Raw genomic sequence first — 22884 nt, forward strand, 5'->3', positions numbered from 1 at the left:
GTATTGAATGTAGACACATACCACAAATCAGTTCTAGGGACAAGCTGCAGAAACTTGCATGCACTGTAGACACATACCACAAATCAGTTCTAGGGACAAGCTGCAGAAACTTGCATGCAATGTCGACACATACCACAAATCAGTTCTAGGGACAAGCTGCAGAAACTTGCATGGAATGTAGACATACCACAAATCAGTTCTAGGGACAAGCTGCAGAAACTTGCATGGAATGTAGACATACCACAAATCGCCAATAGAGAATATGATATTACTAGTAATACATTAAATTTTAACTATAAATGTACCAATTAATATAAACAAGTACACATATTTAGTTCTTCAGTACCATGCATGTCTGTTATATATAGGGTCCTAGTATTGTTAATAACATTTGCAACATAGTGCAAAAATCAAATCTATAAAAATATTGGAATTCATAAATTTTTGAATAAGTTGACAATAAAAAAATAGCCTCTCAGCTGAAATAGCTCTGCTGTTAGCAATGCATGTTGTAATCATAGAACTAAAGATATCATCATGAAATGAACGAATCTAAAAGAAGTCCATCTGAGGTACGTATAGTATCAAAGCATCAGACTTGCTGTTGTTAACAAGAAGTCAAAAATATCAAGTTTTATCAGAAATTATTATCATGAAATGAAGAAATCTAAGTCAGGTCTACCCAAGATACATATACACCAAGTATCAAAGCAGACTTCAAGAAGAAGTTAAAGAAAAAAAGGAAAAGTTTGATGCAAGCAAGGATGGAAAATCAGTAATATGATTAGCTCTGCTTGACGATGTACTGTAAAAGCACTTGTGCATTGAGACTAAATTTTCACCCAGTCTGGGGGTTTTATTAGCTAAATTGAATTTGAACTTGTGATATACCAAAGATTTATGAGATACAGATATGGTTACACAATCAAAGTATTCCAAAGGTCTAAAGTTAGAGGATTAGCATGATTGACTACTCAATCCTAACGCTGTTAGTTTTTTAATTTCTACATTACCTTAATTCCACATTTTGCTGAAAATACGTTGAGGGAGGGCATTTCAATTCCACATTTTGACTAAAAATATTAACAACATTTTGAATACATTGTAGCATAAAATCTCAACATTTTGGATACATTGTAGCGTAAAATCTAAACATTTTGAATACATTGTAGGGTAAAATCTAAACATTTTGAATACATTGTAGTGTAAAATCTAAACATTTTGGATACATTGTAGCGTAAAATCTCAACATTTTGAATACATAGTGTAAAATCTAAACATTTTGAATACATTGTAGCATAAAATCTCAACATTTTGGATACATTGTAGCGTAAAATCTCAACATTTTGAATACATTGTAGTGTAAAATCTCAACATTTTGAATACATTGTAGTGTAAAATCTAAACATTTTGAATACATTGTAGCATAAAATCTCAACATTTTGAATACATTGTAGTGTAAAATCTAAACATTTTGAATACATTGTAGTGTAAAATCTAAACATTTTGAATACATTGTAGTGTAAAATCTCAACATTTTGAAAACATTGTAGCGTAAAATCTCAACATTTTGAATACATTGTAGTGTAAAATCTCAACATTTTGAATACATTATAGCGCAAAATCTCAACAATTAGAATACATTGTAATGTAAAATCTCAACATTTCGCAAAAAATGTCAAAACCGGTTCATAAGATGGTTTATTTGTTGACTGCTTAGGATGTTCAGTTCAGTAATTTGTTTACTCAGAATGCTGTTGTAGTTTCTGATGACAGTTGTGGTCTTGAATCTTTCATCATCTCTGGAGCAGCATCTTCTGGAACATCTGAAAAAAGATGTAATTAAAAATAGGAATGTGTTGAAACACCACATTGATGGACTTATAGTGGAAACTATGGTTGCAAATATACTTATTTTTCCTCTCATATGTCTTAATATAACATCAATTCTGTATCATCAATGTACATAAAATTCTGTGCATATTTTATTTTGGTATTCCAGCCTAACTTAACTAAGCCACTCAAATTAATCCTTTTTCAAAGTAAAAATATACATAACGTATTTTTCAAAAAATTTGAAAATTAATGTTAATTTGATCCAAAATTTACATAAAATACATAAATATATGCATAATGCGTCACACGATGGTTGCCAAAATAATCAGAGTGCGTCACACGATGGTTACCAAAATAATCAGAGTGCGTCACACGATTGTTGCCAAAATAATCAGAGTGCGTCACACGATGGTTGCCAAAATAATAAGAGTGCGTCACACGATGGTTGCCAAAATAATCAGAGTGCGTCACACGATGGTTGCCAAAATAATCAGAGTGCGTCACACGATGGTTGCCAAAATAATCAGAGTGCGTCACACGATGGTTGCCAAAATAATCAGAGTGCGTCACACGATGGTTGCCAAAATAATCAGAGTGCGTCACACGATGGTTGCCAAAATAATCAGAGTGCGTCACACGATGGTTGCCAAAATAATCAGAGTGCGTCACACGATGGTTGCCAAAATAATCAGAGTGCGTCACACGATGGTTGCCAAAATAATCAGAGTGCGTCACACGATAGTTGCCAAAATAATCAGAGTGCGTCACACGATGGTTGCCAAAATAATCAGAGTGCGTCACACGATGGTTGCCAAAATAATCAGAGTGCGTCACACGATTGTTGCCAAAATAATCAGAGTGCGTCACACGATGGTTGCCAAAATAATCAGAGTGCGTCACACGATGGTTGCCAAAATAATCAGAGTGCGTCACACGATGGTTGCCAAAATAATCAGAGTGCGTCACACGATGGTTGCCAAAATAATCAGAGTGCGTCACACGATGGGTGCCAAAATAATCAGAGTGCGTCACACGATGGTTGCCAAAATAATCAGAGTGCGTCACACGATTGTTGCCAAAATAATCAGAGTGCGTCACACGATGGTTGCCAAAATAATCAGAGTGCGTCACACGATGGTTGCCAAAATAATCAGAGTGCGTCACACGATGGTTGCCAAAATAATTAGAGGGCATCATACGATGGTTGCCAAAATAATCAGAGTGCATCACACGATGGTTGCCAAAATAATCAGAGTGCGTCACACGATTGTTGCCAAAATAATCAGAGTGCATAACACGATGGTTGCCAAAATAATCAGAGTGCATATACGTACCACACTCCTCCCCATATACGTTATATGCAGGGTTTTGAAATTCACGAGATTTGTCAGCCGTCTTTGCATCAGAAGTCACAGATGCATTTTCAAAGAAGTCATGTTTGGATAAAATAAGCTTGATTTTTGGTAGGTACATGAGTATGAGAATAAGTACGCTATTGAGGAGTATTCCAAAACACAGGGCTGGTTTCTGATATTCTGTAGGTCCAACAGTCGCAGCAACCGCCCATACAATCATAGTTAAGATAGAACCTGAAATATACAAACCAAACAAACTTTAATGTGCTTATCAAGAATAAAATCAAATCAGGATTTTACATTACATTTATCAGGAAGTTGAGATGACAGGGAAATAGACATAATATGGCCGATCACATCAGGGTAGTTATACACAAAATTCTAAACTGGCCCAAACATGTCAATTTTTTTGTTTTAAAATAATAAGAATAATAACTTTATTGACATTATTCATTTTAAATAAAACATGGTTGAATGCTATTCTAAAATAGAATAAAGTAATTTTATATGATGACAATGAATGTCTTTTGAGAAAAAATATGTGAAATGTGTATCGATGATTTCCATGACTACCCGGTAGTTTATTCCGCGACCTAATTAGCAAACTAGATAACTGATTTGCAATAAGTTTGGCATGTACGCTTAGAAATTGTGGTGGTATAGTTATCTGAGAAGAGGAGGAAAACGAGCATAAATAAATAAACATGGTGTATTATGTTGACTATCACAAGAGAAACCCTGGAATTCAAAAGATAAACTTCTATTCAGTAGTTTTAGGTAGGCTTATAGCTGTAAAAATATCAGTAAAAATGGGTCTTGCAGAAAACGAGAAGGTGTGATTTCATTGTTCTCAAGTAAACAAAGTCTCACAAAATTGTGACATGATAAACATTTCTAAAACAACCACTGTTGCCGGTAATACAACAAACTATCAGAATCTAGCACACATGAGGTTTCTTCCACACCAAAGATGTCTGTCATCATATTTCACTGTAACTCAATCATCAGTGATTTGTGGAAGCTGAAATTATGAAATTTCTTACTTTAATACCAAGGGATGTTATCAGAATATACAGTGATTCGTGGAAGCTGAAATTATGAAATTTCTTACTTACCAAGGGATGTTATCAGAATATACAGTGATTCGTGGAAGCTGAAATTATGAAAATTCTTACTTATCAAAGGATGTTATCAGAATATACAGTGATTCGTGGAAGCTGAAATTATGAAATTTCTTACTTACCAAGGGATGTTATCAGAATATACAGTGATTCGTGGAAGCTGAAATTATGAAAATTCTTACTTACCAAGGGATGTTATCAGAATATACAGTGATTCGTGGAAGCTGAAATTATGAAAATTCTTACTTACCAAGGGATGTTATCAGAATATACAGTGATTCGTGGAAGCTGTAATTATGAAATTTCTTACTTACCAAGGGATGTTATCAGAATATACAGTGATTCGTGGAAGCTGAAATTATGAAATTTCTTACTTACCAAGGGATGTTATCAGAATATACAGTGATTCGTGGAAGCTGAAATTATGAAAATTCTTACTTACCAAGGGATGTTATCAGAATATACAGTGATTCGTGGAAGCTGAAATTATGAAAATTCTTACTTACCAAGGGATGTTATCAGAATATACAGTGATTCGTGGCAGCTGAAATTATGAAATTTCTTACTTACCAAGGGATGTTATCAGAATATACAGTGATTCGTGGAAGCTGAAATTTCTTACTTACCAAGGGATGTTATCAGAATATACAGTGATTCGTGGAAGCTGAAATTTCTTACTTACCAAGGGATGTTATCAGAATATACAGTGATTCGTGGAAGCTGAAATTTCTTACTTACCAAGGGATGTTATCAGAATATACAGTGATTCGTGGAAGACATTATGAAAGTTTCTAGCTTTGAAAGCTATCACAGTAGTTACTAATAACAGTAGATAAACGTAAAGTAACGACATCACCATCGCTTCCATTGGTTGGCCACACATCTGTTGTCCTTTCTCATCAATGTACGTAGCTGGTGGATCAATTAACAACCATTCAACAGCTAGAAGAAGTTCACTTAACATGACACCACAGTAAAAGATAGTCTGTGACATAGGACTGATAAATTTAGCCTTTGGTCCTGAAATACGCATTTGACGTTTTCCAATACGGTAGACACGCACTGCTTTGACAAACAATGCTGCATAACACATGGCATACAGAAATCCAAGTCCAAAACGTTGTATACCACAGATTACTGGAGTATTCTGTAGTACAAATGCAATGTTCAATGAAACCAAGAGGATAACACCAATAAGAAGTAGGATGTTAAGGCTGGATGATGAGTCTTGAAAGACGATATGTTTTATATGACATGAAACGAATATCAATGTTATTACAGCTAGGATGAAAACCACAATTGTTAGGCATAACACCAATATTCTCCATGTTTTATTCTCCCCACTAAAAGTCAAGAGTTTGCTACTCTTAGGGGTTATCAGTGGCTTGGTGGTCATTTTGTCTGAAGGCTCAGTTTTGCTGACAGTTGGAACTGAGATAGTGGTTGATTCCATCATTTGCATAACACAAAGTGGACAATCCACTTTGCTACAGTCAGCCCATGGTACATCTGGCGGTGTTAGTATTTGTAGCTTGTCTTGGTCAAAAGATAGAGCACCATTATTCCAGTCCCCAACCTAGGAGTAAACACATTATCTATAAGTGTCATCATACGTTTCAGAATAAGCTGTCATGTATTAGAAATTGAGAAGGGTAGACATACCCAACCCAAAATACCTTTAGAAGACAGAATCTGTAAGCAATGTTCCCAGGTCAAATTTGAAAACTAAGAACATTTCTTCATGGAATGTCTTAGGTACCAAACAGAAAGACAAAAGCTATTTAATAATATCAGTATTCCAGAAGAATTGAAAAGTGATAACCAGATATTTAAATATATTATGAGTTCAAGAGAAGACGTACTAATAAGACAAGTTGGTGAATACTTATACAAAATATTTGAAATCAGAAATAACTGACATTTTACTTTTACTTTAGTTTTATATGTATTGTACTTTATTACTAACATTTTATTGCTGTCAACCAAGGATTTCTAAGGATGCAATAAATTCATTATTATTATTATTATTATTATATTATTACGGATTTGAACCTTGAGTTATTCTTATGTTGTTACATTAATGCCTAACACAAGAAAAAATCCAATTTACAAAGTCCCGACGTTGAGTCATAATTGATCAAAACACTAATATTAGACCCTAGACTTGCAGACAGTCTTTTGTTCATTTTTGGCATAATGGCAAGGCAGCACTGAAGGTCCACTACAGATACTAGACTATACATCACTTGGAGAATACCAACAAGAGGTAGTTGAGGCATACACTTCTGACTGAGATGTTTGTGCGAATGTGCAACTGCCAACTCAACGGACAGTCATCTTCTGGCCAGCTTTGAACAGTCTTCTATGGTCATCTGATTTTTCTATATTCAACAACGCAAATGCATTCCTGAGTCTTCAGCGATGTATCAGTTGTGTGATACTTGTTTTTGTTGACATACTAGTGATCGCTATTCACGACCATCTTGAAAGAGTGTTAATTTATATGTATGTATGCTCCGCTCATCAAACCAGGTGATATCCAAATTACGCCAATTTGTGGCGGCATTGAAATTCTCATTAATAGTAACAGCAATGAAGCACTTGCATCACAAATCTCGGCTTTTGCGGTAACCCAGCTTTTGCGGTAACCCAGCTTTTGCGGTAACCCTGCTTCCTCAGTTATACACTCACATGATATTATACTTAAAAAGAACCAAATATTAAACAAGAGATTGTATGCAAGACTACATTCTAAGATTCTAATAATGACCACTTTATTAACATCATATACACAACTAATTATCTTACGTTTATAAACTGCAATCCATTATCTGTAGTCTGCTGATAGCTTTCCATCTTATAGCTGCCTGGTCCACTACCTTCACTGAACTGGAAGCTGGCACCTTCTAAAGTAAAGTTCACACTTTGGATTGCAGATATGAACTCTTCTGGAGTAGCTGAAACAAACTCAGTACACAACCCTTCTGACTGACCAACACATTTCTCATTGATCAAATTATGAATGCCATTTGCGATGGCATAAACAGAGTTAATGACATCCCCAACAAAATTACCAATTCCATTTTGCAATGGTCTCGGGAGAGTCAAAGTATTGGAACAGTTTCTGAGATATTTTGCATTGTTAGGTAGATTGCATTGGAAAGTCTCTTGCCAGTACTCTTGAAACCATGGGTTACGCACGTTATTGTCAGGATTTAAAGTAACAAAATAATTATCAAATGATGAAAGCTCAGCCGTTTTCCTGGAAATGATGATAAACCCACCAGCAACATTGTCCAGATTTGTTAGAGTGTCATTTTGTATCTTGCCATTGGTTAATACCCATTGATATGATTGGGAAGCTTGGAACGCGGCGTTAATCATCCCACGAGTGTCTTCAGGATCAGTAAAAAGTATGACTACACCTCGAGTACCAAATAGAGACAGTCTTTCACTGGCTTGTTGATAGTCAGCGGGTAAGTCAAGTCTCACAATAGTTGCTATACAGATCCCTCTACGTGGTGCCACATTTGTAAACGCCCTCATAGCTATAAAAAAAATAATTATATTTATATATTCATTGACTTAATAATAATAATCGTCAATCAATTGGGTAGAAGAAATTCATGAGTGAAAAAATAAAAATAACAATAACATAAACATAAGTGAAAATTACACATATCATTAACTTCATATAGTATTATAATATAGGGATTGGATATACGAGTAAAATGTTACCATGGAAACTCAATTTGGTAATATTATTATTCACCATTGAATTTGGTTCTACTGCTTGCAATAAAATAAAAGTACAATTGCAGACTTGAAATGCCAAAAGAAAAAATCTAGATCTGTAATTCTGCTGTTACCATGACAATGATCAACTCACCTGCTTTACTGAAACCATCTCGAGACACGACAACTGAAACATGTGTCCAGTGCAGTTGTTGTAAAAGGGCAAATAACGCCGCTGCTTGTTTATCGTCGCTTGGTACAGCACTTACAAAATAAGGATGTAAAATATTTATCAATGATGATGATGCTCCATAACTAACCTGAAATTCAAAGATACTGGTGATTATCCCATCATGCATTGCTGTAAGTATATCACATGATTTGCTTCAGCCAATTAGAGCCTAGCATTGGAGAAAAGGGCTGAATTAAAGTATAACTACAAATTTAGCTTTATTCGTCAACAAATTCAAGTAAAGTTAATCAAAAATATATTTTCAGTAATTTGAATATTTACGAATACAAATATTTTATACTTTATATACTTTAATTTAGCTGGAATTAATTTTCGCTGAAAAGGCTTTTTGGGTGTTTTGTATGGAATTTATTTTCACTGATTTTTGATGAGTTGAACGTGAGACATAAGAAAAAAAAGTATATTCGCTGGATTTTATTTTCACTGATACATTCCTTCAGTGAAAATAGCGAAAATAAATTCCAAGCGAAAATAAAGTATTCTACAGTATTCCATTTAAAATCAGCTGATTTTCCCATTACTTCAAAAACTGACTAAATTTCTGTATTTCAAATTTTTTTAACAATATTAGGATTGATATCAATTATAATAAATATAAATATAATGTCATTGAGAAAATTTTGAGTTAATAAATAATTTCACCATAACATTTTTTTAAAAATGAATAATAGTTTTATTACCAAGGTATATTTATATTGATTGGTCATAGTGATGACATCTGTGGTAATCACATCAGTTTCAGCTCCAATAACACCAGCAATAAGTGGAAAAGATGACGGTGAATACTTCTTATCCTTGTAAAATAATCCACTAAGTAGTTGTGATAAATCACGAACACCACGCATTCCACTCATACACGTATCAAACATCACTGTTCCCAGTTGAATGCCAGGTAGAAGTTTATCATCTTTGTTGATTTCATCAATTGCATACAACATAGCCTCAGTATAGACGAAACCGTTCTCTCGTAAATCACCACATTCAACCAAGTGGTTATTCTGATTATGCACTGAAAACAATGCAGGAATATGTATCTGTCCAGGTAACTCAATATATTGTTCATTTTTGAGTTTTACACACTCTTGACATCTGCCAAGGCATTCAGAATTCATCAAAGCTACAGGTTCATCATTATCATTGTATGACAGAATGTCCGTGGGATCTAAATCCAGGTTACCATTTTCCCACCCACCAATCTGAAATAACAAAATGTTATAATACTTTATTCACTCTATTTGAAACAAATATGCTTAATGTAAATAAGTAAACTCACAGTCAAAATAGCTCTGCTGTCTTTTTTGAAAAAAGTGTGTTCTGAACAAGATATTATCTACTAGTATTTGCCATGATTATGGTTCCCAAAATGTTCTTGCCTTCTGGTTACAAATCTCACCCTACTAAGTATCAAAGCAATGGAACTAGTAGTTTTCAAGAAGTCAAAAATAGAATTGCAATGTTGCTAGGACGATTAATAAAGAGATAGTGATTTTCTAGATCTGCTGTCAGCCCTATACAATATAAAATAAGTTTGCTGAAAGCCAATATTTGGTTTTGTTGAAATGTTGCATTGAGATTGTAGTCGACTCATATCTGTAGTATCTATTATATGCAATAAAACTTATTTGCAAATTACCGTTTAGATTTTGTTGAGAGCGAGAAAGTTATACCTAGTAAGGTGTTCCATTCTCTCTCATCATTGTGTGCACTGTTCCAAAAACCAGCAGAATTAAGAAAATGGAACACTGGGGACCAAAACAAGTCACATAAAATGGAACACTGGGGACCAAAACATGTCACATAAAATGAAACACTGGGGACCAAAACATGTCACATAAAATGGAACACTGGGGACCAAAACATGTCACATAAAATGGAACACTGGGGACCAAAACATGTCACATAAAATGAAACACTGGGGACCAAAACATGTCACATATGGAACACTGGGGACCAAAACAAGTAACATAAAATGAAACACTGGGGACCAAAACATGTCACATAAAATTGAACACTGGGGACCAAAACAAGTAACATAAAATGGAACACTGGGGACCAAAACATGTCACATAAAATGAAACACTGGGGACCAAAACATGTCACATAAAATGGAACACTGGGGACCAAAACAAGTCACATAAAATGGAACACTGGGGACCAAAACATGTCACATAAAATGAAACACTGGGGACCAAAACATGTCACATAAAATGAAACACTGGGGACCAAAACATGTCACATAAAATGGAACACTGAGGACCAAAACAAGTAACATAAAATGGAACACTGGGGACCAAAACAAGTAACATAAAATGGAACACAAGGGACCAAAACAAGTCACATAAAATGGAACACTGGGGACCAAAACAAGTCACATAAAATGGAACACTGGAGAGAAAAACAAGTCACATAAAATAGAACACTGGGGACCAAAACAAGTAACATAAAATGGAACACTAGGAACCAAAACCAGTAACATAAAATGGAACACTGGGGACCAAAACAAGTCACATAAAATGAAACACTGGGGACCAAAACAAGTCACATAAAATGGAACACAGGGGACCAAAACAAGTCACATAAAATGGAACACTGGGGACCAAAACAAGTCACATAAAATGGAACACTGGGGACCAAAACATGTCACATAAAATGGAACACTGGGGACCAAAACAAGTCACATAAAATGGAACACTGGGGACCAAAACAAGTCACATAAAATGGAACACTGGGGACCAAAACATGTCACATAAAATGGAACACTGGGGACCAAAACAAGTCACATAAAATGAAACACTGGGGACCAAAACAAGTCACATAAAATGGAACACAGGGGACCAAAACAAGTCACATAAAATGGAACACTGGGGACCAAAACAAGTCACATAAAATGGAACACAGGGGACCAAAACAAGTCACATAAAATGGAACACTGGGGACCAAAACATGTCACATAAAATGGAACACTGGGGACCAAAACAAGTCACATAAAATGAAACACTGGGGACCAAAACAAGTCACATGAAATAAAACACTGGGGACCAAAACAAGTCACATAAAATGGAACACAGGGGACCAAAACAAGTAACATAAAATGGAACACAGGGGACCAAAACAAGTCACATAAAATGGAACACTGGGGACCAAAACAAGTCACATAAAATGGAACACTGGGGACCAAAACAAGTCACATAAAATGGAACACAGGGGACCAAAACAAGTCACATAAAATGGAACACTGGGGACCAAAACATGTCACATAAAATGAAACACTGGGGACCAAAACAAGTCACATGAAATAAAACACTGGGGACCAAAACAAGTCACATAAAATGGAACACAGGGGACCAAAACAAGTAACATAAAATGGAACACTGGGGACCAAAACAAGTCACATAAAATGGAACACAGGGGACCAAAACAAGTAACATAAAATGGAACACTGAGAACCAAAACAAGTAACATAAAATGGAACACTGGGGACCAAAACAAGTCACATAAAATGGAACACAGGGGACCAAAACAAGTCACATAAAATGGAACACTGGGGACCAAAACATGTCACATAAAATGGAACACTGGGGACCAAAACAAGTCACATAAAATGAAACACTGGGGACCAAAACAAGTCACATGAAATAAAACACTGGGGACCAAAACAAGTCACATAAAATGGAACACAGGGGACCAAAACAAGTAACATAAAATGGAACACAGGGGACCAAAACAAGTCACATAAAATGGAACACTGGGGACCAAAACAAGTCACATAAAATGGAACACTGGAGAGAAAAACAAGTCACATAAAATAGAACACTGGGGACCAAAACAAGTAACATAAAATAGAACACTGGGGACCAAAACAAGTCACATAATATAGAACACTGAGAACCAAAACAAGTAACATAAAATAGAACACTGGGGACAAAAACAAGTAACATAAAATTGAACACTGGGGACCAAAACAAGTCACATAAAATAGAACACTGAGGACCAAAACAAGTCACATAAAATTGAACACTGAAAACCAAAACAAGTAACATAAAATAGAACACTGGGGACAAAAACAAGTAACATAAAATTGAACACTGAGAACCAAAACAAGTAACATAAAATAGAACACTGGGGACCAAAACAAGTCACATAAAATAGAACACTGGAGACGAAAACAAGTCACATAAAATTGAACACTGGGGACCAAAACAAGTCACATAAAATAGAACACTGAGGACCAAAACAAGTCACATAAAATTGAACACTGAGAACCAAAACAAGTCACATAATATAGAACACTGAGAACCAAAACAAGTAACATAAAATAGAACACTGGGGACAAAAACAAGTAACATAAAATTGAACACTGAGAACCAAAACAAGTAACATAAAATAGAACACTGGGGACCAAAACAAGTCACATAAAATTGAACACTGGGGACCAAAACAAGTCACATAAAATAGAACACTGAGAACCAAAACAAGTAACATAAAATAGAACACTGGGGACAAAAACAAGTAACATAAAATTGAACACTGAGAACCAAAACAAGTAACATAAAATAGAACACTGGGGACCAAAACAAGTCACATAAAATTGAACACTGAGGACCAAAACAAGTCACATAAAATAGAACACTGGGGATCAAAACAAGTCACATAAAATAGAACACTGGGAACAAAAACAAGTCACATAAAATGGAACACTGGGGACCAAAACAAGTAACATAAAATAGAACACTGAGGACCAAAACAAGTCACATAAAATTGAACACTGAGGATCAAAACAAGTCACATAAAATTGAACACTGAGGATCAAAACAAGTCACATAAAATGGAACACTGGGGACCAAAACAAGTCACATAAAATAGAACACTGGGGACCAAAACAAGTCACATAAAATAGAACACTGGGGACCAAAACAAGTCACATAAAATTGAACACTGAGGACCAAAACAAGTCACATAAAATGGAACACTGGGGACCAAAACATGTCACATAAAATGGAACACTGGGGACCAAAACATGTCACATAAAATGGAACACTGGGGACCAAAACATGTCACATAAAATGAAACACTGGGGACCAAAACATGTCACATATGGAACACTGGGGACCAAAACAAGTAACATAAAATGAAACACTGGGGACCAAAACATGTCACATAAAATTGAACACTGGGGACCAAAACAAGTAACATAAAATGGAACACTGGGGACCAAAACATGTCACATAAAATGAAACACTGGGGACCAAAACATGTCACATAAAATGGAACACTGGGGACCAAAACAAGTCACATAAAATGGAACACTGGGGACCAAAACATGTCACATAAAATGAAACACTGGGGACCAAAACATGTCACATAAAATGAAACACTGGGGACCAAAACATGTCACATAAAATGGAACACTGAGGACCAAAACAAGTAACATAAAATGGAACACTGGGGACCAAAACAAGTAACATAAAATGGAACACAAGGGACCAAAACAAGTCACATAAAATGGAACACTGGGGACCAAAACAAGTCACATAAAATGGAACACTGGAGAGAAAAACAAGTCACATAAAATAGAACACTGGGGACCAAAACAAGTAACATAAAATGGAACACTAGGAACCAAAACCAGTAACATAAAATGGAACACTGGGGACCAAAACAAGTCACATAAAATGAAACACTGGGGACCAAAACAAGTCACATAAAATGGAACACAGGGGACCAAAACAAGTCACATAAAATGGAACACTGGGGACCAAAACAAGTCACATAAAATGGAACACTGGGGACCAAAACATGTCACATAAAATGGAACACTGGGGACCAAAACAAGTCACATAAAATGGAACACTGGGGACCAAAACAAGTCACATAAAATGGAACACTGGGGACCAAAACATGTCACATAAAATGGAACACTGGGGACCAAAACAAGTCACATAAAATGAAACACTGGGGACCAAAACAAGTCACATAAAATGGAACACAGGGGACCAAAACAAGTCACATAAAATGGAACACTGGGGACCAAAACAAGTCACATAAAATGGAACACAGGGGACCAAAACAAGTCACATAAAATGGAACACTGGGGACCAAAACATGTCACATAAAATGGAACACTGGGGACCAAAACAAGTCACATAAAATGAAACACTGGGGACCAAAACAAGTCACATGAAATAAAACACTGGGGACCAAAACAAGTCACATAAAATGGAACACAGGGGACCAAAACAAGTAACATAAAATGGAACACAGGGGACCAAAACAAGTCACATAAAATGGAACACTGGGGACCAAAACAAGTCACATAAAATGGAACACTGGGGACCAAAACAAGTCACATAAAATGGAACACAGGGGACCAAAACAAGTCACATAAAATGGAACACTGGGGACCAAAACATGTCACATAAAATGAAACACTGGGGACCAAAACAAGTCACATGAAATAAAACACTGGGGACCAAAACAAGTCACATAAAATGGAACACAGGGGACCAAAACAAGTAACATAAAATGGAACACTGGGGACCAAAACAAGTCACATAAAATGGAACACAGGGGACCAAAACAAGTAACATAAAATGGAACACTGAGAACCAAAACAAGTAACATAAAATGGAACACTGGGGACCAAAACAAGTCACATAAAATGGAACACAGGGGACCAAAACAAGTCACATAAAATGGAACACTGGGGACCAAAACATGTCACATAAAATGGAACACTGGGGACCAAAACAAGTCACATAAAATGAAACACTGGGGACCAAAACAAGTCACATGAAATAAAACACTGGGGACCAAAACAAGTCACATAAAATGGAACACAGGGGACCAAAACAAGTAACATAAAATGGAACACAGGGGACCAAAACAAGTCACATAAAATGGAACACTGGGGACCAAAACAAGTCACATAAAATGGAACACTGGAGAGAAAAACAAGTCACATAAAATAGAACACTGGGGACCAAAACAAGTAACATAAAATAGAACACTGGGGACCAAAACAAGTCACATAATATAGAACACTGAGAACCAAAACAAGTAACATAAAATAGAACACTGGGGACAAAAACAAGTAACATAAAATTGAACACTGGGGACCAAAACAAGTCACATAAAATAGAACACTGAGGACCAAAACAAGTCACATAAAATTGAACACTGAAAACCAAAACAAGTAACATAAAATAGAACACTGGGGACAAAAACAAGTAACATAAAATTGAACACTGAGAACCAAAACAAGTAACATAAAATAGAACACTGGGGACCAAAACAAGTCACATAAAATAGAACACTGGAGACGAAAACAAGTCACATAAAATTGAACACTGGGGACCAAAACAAGTCACATAAAATAGAACACTGAGGACCAAAACAAGTCACATAAAATTGAACACTGAGAACCAAAACAAGTCACATAATATAGAACACTGAGAACCAAAACAAGTAACATAAAATAGAACACTGGGGACAAAAACAAGTAACATAAAATTGAACACTGAGAACCAAAACAAGTAACATAAAATAGAACACTGGGGACCAAAACAAGTCACATAAAATTGAACACTGGGGACCAAAACAAGTCACATAAAATAGAACACTGAGAACCAAAACAAGTAACATAAAATAGAACACTGGGGACAAAAACAAGTAACATAAAATTGAACACTGAGAACCAAAACAAGTAACATAAAATAGAACACTGGGGACCAAAACAAGTCACATAAAATTGAACACTGAGGACCAAAACAAGTCACATAAAATAGAACACTGGGGATCAAAACAAGTCACATAAAATAGAACACTGGGAACAAAAACAAGTCACATAAAATGGAACACTGGGGACCAAAACAAGTAACATAAAATAGAACACTGAGGACCAAAACAAGTCACATAAAATTGAACACTGAGGATCAAAACAAGTCACATAAAATTGAACACTGAGGATCAAAACAAGTCACATAAAATGGAACACTGGGGACCAAAACAAGTCACATAAAATAGAACACTGGGGACCAAAACAAGTCACATAAAATAGAACACTGGGGACCAAAACAAGTCACATAAAATTGAACACTGAGGACCAAAACAAGTCACATAAAATGGAACACTGGGGATCAAAACAAGTCACATAAAATAGAACACTGGGAACAAAAACAAGTCACATAAAATGGAACACTGGGGACCAAAACAAGTAACATAAAATAGAACACTGAGGACCAAAACAAGTCACATAAAATTGAACACTGAGGATCAAAACAAGTCACATAATATAGAACACTGAGAACCAAAACAAGTAACATAAAACAGAACACTGGGGACAAAAACAAGTAACATAAAATTGAACACTGAGAACCAAAACAAGTAACATAAAATAGAACACTGGGGACCAAAACAAGTCACATAAAATTGAACACTGGGGACCAAAACAAGTCACATAAAATAGAACACTGAGGACCAAAACAAGTCACATAAAATTGAACACTGAGGACCAAAACAAGTCACATAAAATGGAACACTGGGGATCAAAACAAGTCACATAAAATAGAACACTGGGAACAAAAACAAGTCACATAAAATGGAACACTGGGGACCAAAACAAGTAACATAAAATAGAACACTGAGGACCAAAACAAGTCACATAAAATTGAACACTGAGGATCAAAACAAGTCACATAAAATTGAACACTGAGGATCAAAACAAGTCACATAAAATGGAACACTGGGGACCAAAACAAGTCACATAAAATTGAACACTGAGAACCAAAACAAGTCACATAAAATTGAACACTGAGAACCAAAACAAGTCACATAAAATTGAACACTGGGGACCAAAACAAGTCACATAAAATGGAACACTGGGGATCAAAACAAGTCACATGACTTTCTCGCTCTCAATGAATTCTCAGGAACATTTGTAAAAAATATCTCTTATTTTTTTTATTGTGTTGTAGTTTTTAGTGACCCTACAGCTGTGTTGTGTTTTATAATTATAATGTTCAGTATGATCAAGAAAAAAATAATTATACATGAATATACAAGAAGTTGAGAGAATGTTCTACTTTGATGTAAAACAAGTTGTAAGAAGAAGATAACTTACTTTAATATACTTAAGTGTGTCACCAATTCTTTGTAAATTGAACACATCATAAGATGGTGGACCATTACCATTAGAATCAAAACTGAAGTCAACATCACCATGACCTTTAAATTGCACTTCCAAAATATTTCTATGAAGAATTTCAGGGTTCTCAACAACCTCAGGACACAGGTGATGTGTTTGATTCGGACAAAGATCATTCAATGTTGCATCCAAACCCTTTGCGAAAGCCCAGACTGCATCAACAATATAGCGAACATTGGCTTCTTCTTCAAAATCATTGGAAAGATCTAGTTCAACTGAACATATAGAATCGTAAATCTTGTCTAGATTCCAGACATTGAGATTACACAGAAAATGGTTCATCCACCATTCCTGCCACCACGGGTTACGATAATTTGAATACCCGTTTAACGATGTGAAATATTCTTCAAACTTTCTAGACGTTTTTTTCCTGAACTGCAATGTGATTGCTCCCTGGGAGGTGGATGTTGCGTTTTCTACGACAAACATTCTATCCCCCCATGTATCTGTACCAATCCAATGGGTTCTCTGAAGCTGCTTACGCTCTGCATTTTCCAACAGTTTCTGAGTTTGAAGATCACTTGTAAAAAGTATAGCAACTTTAGATTGAATTTGTGCATCAAGCGAATCAGTTACAAAGTCATAGTTTGTATCATAAAGATCTAGCATCAAAGTTGCAGCGATACAGATATTTGTGTGTCTGATTGCGTCAGTGAATTGTTTCATCATGTCCTGACCATATGCATTGTTGGTGTACACCACAGAAACATAGCTCCAACCGACGGATGAGATGATATCTATCAGAGCTGCAACTTGTGATACATCTGACGGGACTGTACGCATAAAGAAAGGATAAGTGTCTGTATCACTCAATTCTTCAGTCGTTGCTCCGTAACTTATCTGGTTGGTCATCAACGCACTGAGAATCGTGGCAACATGAACTGATGTATCACTGGTGCTTCCACCAATAATGGCACTCACACGTGGTCTTGCAGACGAATAGCCGGATCGATACTCGACAGAACCAGTTACAAAATTGGTAGTTTCTCTGACAGCACGTTCTGAAATACCACATGTATCAAAAGCAATGGCACCAAGTTTTAAATTTGGCAATGTTTCATTGTCAGCATTTATTTCGTCAACAGCAAACAGGAATGCTTCTACCTGCTGCATATTATACATAATAATATTGTCACCACAATCAAGTAATGTCTTCCCAGGCTCCCGAATTTCAAATAAACCTACAGATAAATCAAATAAACAGTTTAATTATTATGCAGATTAATTACTGCTAATTACTGTAAACTGCTTTGACTTCACGAGACAAATTTTAACGTACTTTTCGATTCAGTAAAAGATTCAGCAACTTTTACAAAATTCTGTGTTCACAAATGCTATAACATCATCAATTAGCGAAGTTAAGCGGTTTACAGTATAATCGTCTTTGTCAGTCAAGGAACGTTTGTTTCGGGTCATCCTTTCAAACTAACCCTTGGCACATTGAACCACTACAGTGTGTATTTAGGCACTCTTAACAACAAGACAGGGAGATGCGACACAAAAAAACAGCCAATCCGCTATGTTGTATCAAAATACAGTAGAGCGTTCACTGATCACCAAAACCATGCCATTGAGACATTACTAGCTGAAAAAAGATGAGTTTGTTAGAACAGGGAGGACAGAGTGGCAAATCAGAATTGTGCAACAATTTGCTGGAGTCGAGTTTCTAAGAATTTCTTTCAGAGTTGACAGTATCATGAGGGTCCCCTCGGCAAGGGGTATTTTTGTAAGCTGTAATCGATTGTTTTTATTTTCGTAATAATGTAATTTTAATAAATAATTTCCAATTTTGATTCTTAAACACAAATTATCAAATATATTATAAAAATGTAAAATGTAATTAGGAATCTGCTTTATCTGTAAACTGTAAAAACTTATTTTTACTGTAAATGGAATTTTCATTTTATTTTGTGTAAAAATGTAAAATGTCTTATTTCCTTTACTGTAACCAACCACCATGCTGTAACCTGTACCAGCTATCCCCCTTGCCCCCCCCCCCCCCCATTTCATTACAAAACATAGTCAACATAAATTTTTGTCACTTCACTGATGAAATATGCCACAAACAGTCTGTAATGTTGGCATAAAAAAATGTGGAAAACTGGGTGAACAAATTCAGCACCAGTTTTTGGGGTTTGGCAAACAACCTAAACACACTACATGTACGGTTACTAGAAGAATTTTGAAGTAACCATGCTACTTGCTGATTTCCAACATTAGTTCTTTAGCTTACTGCAATGTTACACAGCGTCTGAAATGTGTGATAATTCACATGCACACAACAAAATGTATGATAATTCACATATACACAACAAAATGTATGATGATTCACATACACACAACAAAATGTGTGATTATCCACATATACACAACAAAATGTGTGATAATTCACATACACACAACAAAATGTGTGATTATTCACATATACACAACAAAATGTGTGATTATCCACATATACACAACAAAATGTGTGATAATTCACATATACACAACAAAATGTGTGATTATCCACATATACACAACAAAATGTGTGATTATTCACATATACACAACAAAATGTATGATGATTCACATACACACAACAAAATGTGTGATTATCCACATATACACAACAAAATGTGTGATTATTCACATATACACAACAAAATGTGTGATTATTCACATATACACAACAAAATGTGTGATTATTCACATATACACAACAAAATGTGTGATTATCCACATATACACAACAAAATGTGTGATAATTCACATGCACACAACAAAATGTGTGATTATTCACATGCACACAACAAAATGTGTGATAATTCACATATACACAACAAAATGTGTGATAATTCACATATACACAACAAAATGTGTGATAATTCACATACACACAACAAAATGTGTGATTATTCACATGCACACAACAAAATGTGATAATTCACATACACACAACAAAATGTGTGATTATTCACATATACACAACAAAATGTGTGATTATTCACATATACACAACAAAATGTGTGATAATTCACATACACACAACAAAATGTGTGATTATTCACATATACACAACAAAATGTGTGATTACCTAAAACATATTTTTTTTATGAATCAATTTGTACATTTATGTAATTTGCTTTTATTGACAACTTCAAATCTTGACAGTCACAATATGATTTAGGTCATCTTTTATCGATGTTTCTGATAAACTATTAAGATAGTTGAAACTGAATTCAAATTTTACAACTTCAATAGTACTGCAGTGGAAATTTTGACTTGTTTTAACAATATTAGGAATCACATCACTAACATGATAAGAACAAGATGACATATAAACCTCAATTCAGACAGAACCGCTTAAGATGTTAGTCTCAACCTTTTTGGTATTTTTGACTGTGCTTTTCAGTACTGTGAATGTATTAATTATCAATGGTTCTTGATTTTGCTATTTTCATTGATAGGTAAAATTTGCTAAAATTGTGCTAATTGTTTCCCACCAAGTTTGTGAAATTGCTCAAACCATCAAAATAGTAAAATTAAATTTCAGTGAAAATAAATGGTTTTACAGTATTTGACACGTTTTAGCCTGTGGATTTTGAGTAGTTTTGGCTAAAATAAAAAATATCATGTAACAAAAGTAGGAATACAACTTTAAAAGATGAAAGTGAAAAAATAAATGAAAAGTGGTACAACCTCCTATCAAGACTTCTCCTCCAGCAACTTCAGCAACTTTCTTTGTTTCAATTGGAATACAATCGTCACATGGACCAATACATTCTGATTTTGGGGGTGTTTCCATCTCTTCACCATCTTTAGTATAAAACTTTATATCACTTGTCAAATTTAAGAGTATACTGTTGTCATAGTAACCAATCTAAGGACGAAAAAAACAAATTAGTTATTATACATATCACACTGCAATACATAATACTTGCATATATAACAATTCTCATTTGGGTATGCCCCTATTGAAGTTAAACAAAGAGATGAAAGTAATTAAAATTTAGGTGTTTGGATAAGTATAATTCTATTGACATGCATATCCAAACTGTTAATAGTGAATAGACTATACCATTCAATCAGAAAAGTAGAAGCATTCAAATTACCTTTTCATAGGAAAAAAGATTTCCAACTTTTTGATAATTATAGATATTGAATCCCATTTGTATATCGCCTTGGTAATTAAATGATATCTTTCTTCCATCTGCCAGACTATCAAACCTAGTGCTCAAAATCTCATCAGAGATGCCTTTCCCATTAACTTCACTCATTTCATGGCAAATTTTGTCGTCAGAGTAACAGTTAGTTTGATGAATGTTGTCCAGTGCATATGCATACGCAGTTATTGCATCTATGACATTAACCACAGTATTGATGGGAATATCAGCTTCTGATAGACTTTCAGTACCTGTAACCATAGAAACCAATATTACAATAAAATCAGTCTAATTAATTACTACCCTGCATATAGCATTCACATACACTAATGCAGCATTCAGTACTGACTATGGTGTCTAAGAAATCGTGTACAAACATGACTGACTAATACATTGGTAACGTGTAATTATATACCAGACAGTAAACTTTGCAAGATGAATTATATTCAATATATCTTTTGTAGCTTCCGGGCAGGCTAAAAAGGTAAAATCTGTGTGTTTTGTCTCATGCAGTCTTGGCTATAAAACTTCTCACAGAAAAATATTCCTATGCGCACTGTATTCTATGGGGGCGTAACAGTTTGTAGAAATTTGAGAATAAAATTGTAAATTAAAAATAATTGAAGAACATGTGGAACAACTGTAATGCCCAATGTATGTACAAAGTTTGAATGAAATCCATCCATCCGAATTTGGGTTCCGCAATTTTAAGCACAAGTCATATCAAGTCATGACAGAATCTTCGTAAGTGGAATAGTAAAAAAAACTGTAATGAGTCAGCCATTTTGAAACAGAACTTTAATCAAATAAATAAATGTAGTTGTAAAGTTTGATTGTGATCAATCAATGTATGTCAGAAACATGGCTTTAGAACAATGGGCATTTATTTTCGGCCATTTTTTAATCTGATCTGGGAAAAAACGTTATGGTCAATCCAGTTATATATGTATCTATAATTGTCCACGAATAACCAAGTTCAGGGTCTGGAATGGCAAAAATGCTTGATTTTGATGAATTTTTACATTAAAATGACTACCATTCAACCATCTTGAATCTGATGGTCAAACAAATATACATGATGTATCTGTAAAATTTAAACATGATTGGTCAAGGCATGTCAGAGATATACTCCAGAACAGCATTGTTGAAAAACAATGACCGCCAATTGGCCAATTTGAATTAAATTATAGGTATAAACATGACATGCGTATGTATCTCAGATGTATAATATATATAT

General features: G+C 35.0%; 1 protein-coding gene across 1 annotated transcript in view; it reads right to left on the reverse strand.

Annotated features, from left to right (window-relative positions):
- Positions 1–268: 268 nt before the first annotated feature.
- Positions 269–22884, reverse strand: part of LOC100374272 (uncharacterized) — a 40021-nt gene continuing 17405 nt past the window's right edge. Inside the window, exons 10-18 of the mRNA XM_002734970.4 lie at positions 21597–21898; positions 21184–21364; positions 17419–18683; positions 8981–9496; positions 8202–8367; positions 7121–7860; positions 5051–5888; positions 3171–3425; positions 269–1826 (exon numbers count right to left, since the gene is read on the reverse strand). Coding sequence (XP_002735016.2) covers positions 1747–1826; positions 3171–3425; positions 5051–5888; positions 7121–7860; positions 8202–8367; positions 8981–9496; positions 17419–18683; positions 21184–21364; positions 21597–21898 — 4343 coding nt within the window. The 3' untranslated portion in view covers positions 269–1746. The remainder of the gene's footprint in view (positions 1827–3170; positions 3426–5050; positions 5889–7120; positions 7861–8201; positions 8368–8980; positions 9497–17418; positions 18684–21183; positions 21365–21596; positions 21899–22884) is intronic.

This window comes from Saccoglossus kowalevskii, chromosome 19 (assembly GCF_978046115.1).
Source record: "Saccoglossus kowalevskii chromosome 19, keSacKowa6.1, whole genome shotgun sequence".
NCBI lineage: Eukaryota > Metazoa > Hemichordata > Enteropneusta > Harrimaniidae > Saccoglossus > Saccoglossus kowalevskii.